This window comes from Balaenoptera musculus, chromosome 2 (genome assembly GCF_009873245.2).
Source record: "Balaenoptera musculus isolate JJ_BM4_2016_0621 chromosome 2, mBalMus1.pri.v3, whole genome shotgun sequence".
In the NCBI taxonomy this organism is placed as follows: Eukaryota; Metazoa; Chordata; class Mammalia; order Artiodactyla; family Balaenopteridae; genus Balaenoptera; species Balaenoptera musculus.
In genome coordinates this window covers 100,790,382-100,793,294 of record NC_045786.1, presented here as the reverse complement: position 1 = coordinate 100,793,294, position 2,913 = coordinate 100,790,382, and the positions used below count along the sequence as shown (strand labels likewise).

Here is a 2,913-nt window from a genome sequence, read left to right as displayed (position 1 = left end):
CACCTATGAACAAAATGGAAAATATTAAGATTCCCGGAGGCAAGAGCTCCCAGGAAAATTATAAAGATTTGCTGGACAGAGGAAATGCTTCAGAAGTCTGACCTGTCACATATACCATATGAAGCTATGAGGGTTACAAATGATAGCAAGTATGAAGACAACCTGTAAAACTGGACAGCACTACACGTGTCATTTTTACTGTTAATTTAAGGACTACAAGTCATAGACATTCATCTCTCTGTGTCTCTTATATTCAGATAGGAGGAGCTTTTATTCCAAGGAGAAGTCAATGATTTTCTATATTTCTCTTACCCCGACCACTTCCCCCGACCTCTGCACAGATGCTGAGGTTTGAGGTTTCTGTAAGCCTCTCTCTGCTGTTCGTCTCACTGTGGACCTCTGTAAGCGCAGAAATACATTGCAGCATCCTCCAGCTGGGAGTCTGAGATCCTGAGGCTGAAGGATTTGGCTTCTTTCTGGAAGTTCACAGAGTAGCGACTGTTGGTTGCATTCTGTTGCTTGTAAGCTTCTTGGAGAATAATGAAAATCATCTCCCCGCTGGGAGGCTGTTTGTACCACAACAAATAATAACCACTCTCACTAGTGCTATACGTACAGTCCAGGGTCACTGTGTCTGCCTCTTGCACAGACACTTCTGGTTGAGGCTGAGTGACCATCTGGGCCACACTGGATCCTGTGGGAAAGAGGAGAGAAAGGACCACACTGGGTGTCACACGAGAGAGAAAGCAGACAGACCAGCCCAAACTGGTTCCCATCCCCACCCACCTTTCTTCTGCCTGATCCAAACCTCAGCAGAACATACCAGCTTTCAAAGAGCCAATGCATTTACTCTGCTATTCATCTTCTCTCATTTCACAGCCCCATTAGATAACGTTATAAAGAAAGACCTAGGGCTTCCCTGGTGGCGCAGTGGTTGAGAATTTGCCTGCTAATGCAGGGGACACGGGTTCGAGCCCTGGTCTGGGAGGATCCCACATGCCGCGGAGCAACTGGGCCCGTGAGCCACAATTACTGAGCCTGCACGTCTGGAGCCTGTGCTCCGCAACGAGAGAGGCCGCGATGGTGAGAGTGGCCCCTGCTCGCCGCAACTGGAGAAAGCCCTCACACAGAAACGAAGACCCAACACAGCCACAAATTAATTAATTAATTAATTAAAAAAAAAAAAAAAAAGAAAGACCTAAACCTTCCTTACCCAGACACGTGGAGACCAGGACTGCCCGCAGCAAGCTAACAAATATCATGCTTACAACTCTCCCCTGCAGGCCGAAAAGTCTCTTGCTCTGATCTGGGTTCCCCTCTGTGCTCAGCGACGCTTGAGCTTCAGAGCAGGAAATGGTATGACAGGTGATGGGTGACTGTCTCACTGACGAAAGTTTTCCCAATACTTTTTGGTCTCGCTTCAGGAACTAGTCTATTGGTTGTAATTTCAGATGAAAGTGAAAACTGTTTTCTGAGTTTTTTTAACTTCTAGGCTGAAAATAAAGAGAAGAGGGAGCTGGCAAATTTATTCTGCTAAGACCTAATCTTGGAGAGAAGAATGGGGAGCTGGAATAGTGGGCAGAAGTGGCAGGGTTTTATTTGCAACAATGGCAAACTCTATAATTTTTCTTTGCATTAAAAAAAATAAAAATGACAAAGCAAGTATAATATAAACAATTAATTATGGGTGATAAGAATACACCTGTTATATTAATGTATTCAATTTTTTAATAGTTTTACAACTTCTCAAAATAAAGAATGAGAAAAAAGATATATGTTTGTGCCTGAAAAGAGCACGGACTAAACTCAGAGTAAGTAGAAGCAGATCATGTGGTGTCTAATTGTGCCTATATTTTCCATGGACACTTAAAAAAAAAAAAAGAGACCTATTTTTTTAAGAAGTTCTGAAATAACTATTGCAGGAGTTCTCATCAGCACCGAATTGCTTCAAAGAACTCATATTAAGAGTTGCTCCCATCCATTTTGCTCTCATTCCATTTTGAAAAAATATTGTGAACAAGGAAAAAAAGACGTACTGTGATTCACTAGAAATTTGTGTTTCCAGAGGAAGTAACAGGGACACTTACGTAATTCCAGAGTTGGAGTCCCCAAGCCAAGAGTAAGAATGGGCTTCTGCTACATACTGGGTACTGCTACATACTGGGTACTGCTACATACTGGGTACTGCCTGACAGCACAGGTTCTCTTGTAACAGAGGTGGGTGGCTGAGTCTTCTCACTGAGAGAGATGCTCAGGCAATTGTAAGAGTTGGGACCAGCCCTGAATGAGGCTGCTAAAATCTCTGTGCCCCTAAGTTCAGTTTGATAGCAATGGAAGAAGGAGCAACCAGAATTTCTTCTAGATCATCTCCATCGTTGCCCCATGATTTGAGTTCCTGTATCTTGGTTTTGGATTCCCAAAAAGTCAGCTCTAATACAAGGACTTGTGTATAATTAGTTTATATGCAGGTGATTCTAGGAAACATTAGTAGGAAGTGAATCAGAGAAGGGAAGGAGGGGCCAAGACAGGGTGTTGTCATCGAGCCAGTTACTACTATGGGCAATTGGAGCTTAATCCAGCTGGGTAGTTCTGGGAGATGGTATAGCATACCCTTTGGAATTACCCCAAATGAGGCATAAAGGAGCTGGAGTAATTCATAAACTCATGACCCATCATGGCTTGAGGGCTGCTTTGGGGACATCGATTCTCTGGCACATCTGAGTTGTCCTGCACACTAGCCACATGCTCTCATGGTCAGAAAATAGTCCCCAGAGTTGCTGGGGTTTTCAGGGTATAGAGGTGACTGTCAGGGGATGTGAGCAGAACACCAGGAGCATCTGTACAGCCCATCCCTTTCACTGCTGAGATCCACTTGTGCTCTATGTTAAATTTACTCAGAACACTAGTTCTTTA

At 43.8% G+C, this 2,913-nt stretch overlaps 1 gene segment (V, D, J or C); it reads right to left on the bottom strand.

Moving 5' to 3' along the window:
* Window positions 1-352: 352 nt before the first annotated feature.
* On the bottom strand, window positions 353-1,279 carry LOC118889746. The segment is given in 2 exon segments: window positions 353-694; window positions 1,214-1,279. Coding segments are annotated over 2 exon segments (357 nt in total).
* Between the last annotated feature and the right edge of the window lie 1,634 nt (window positions 1,280-2,913).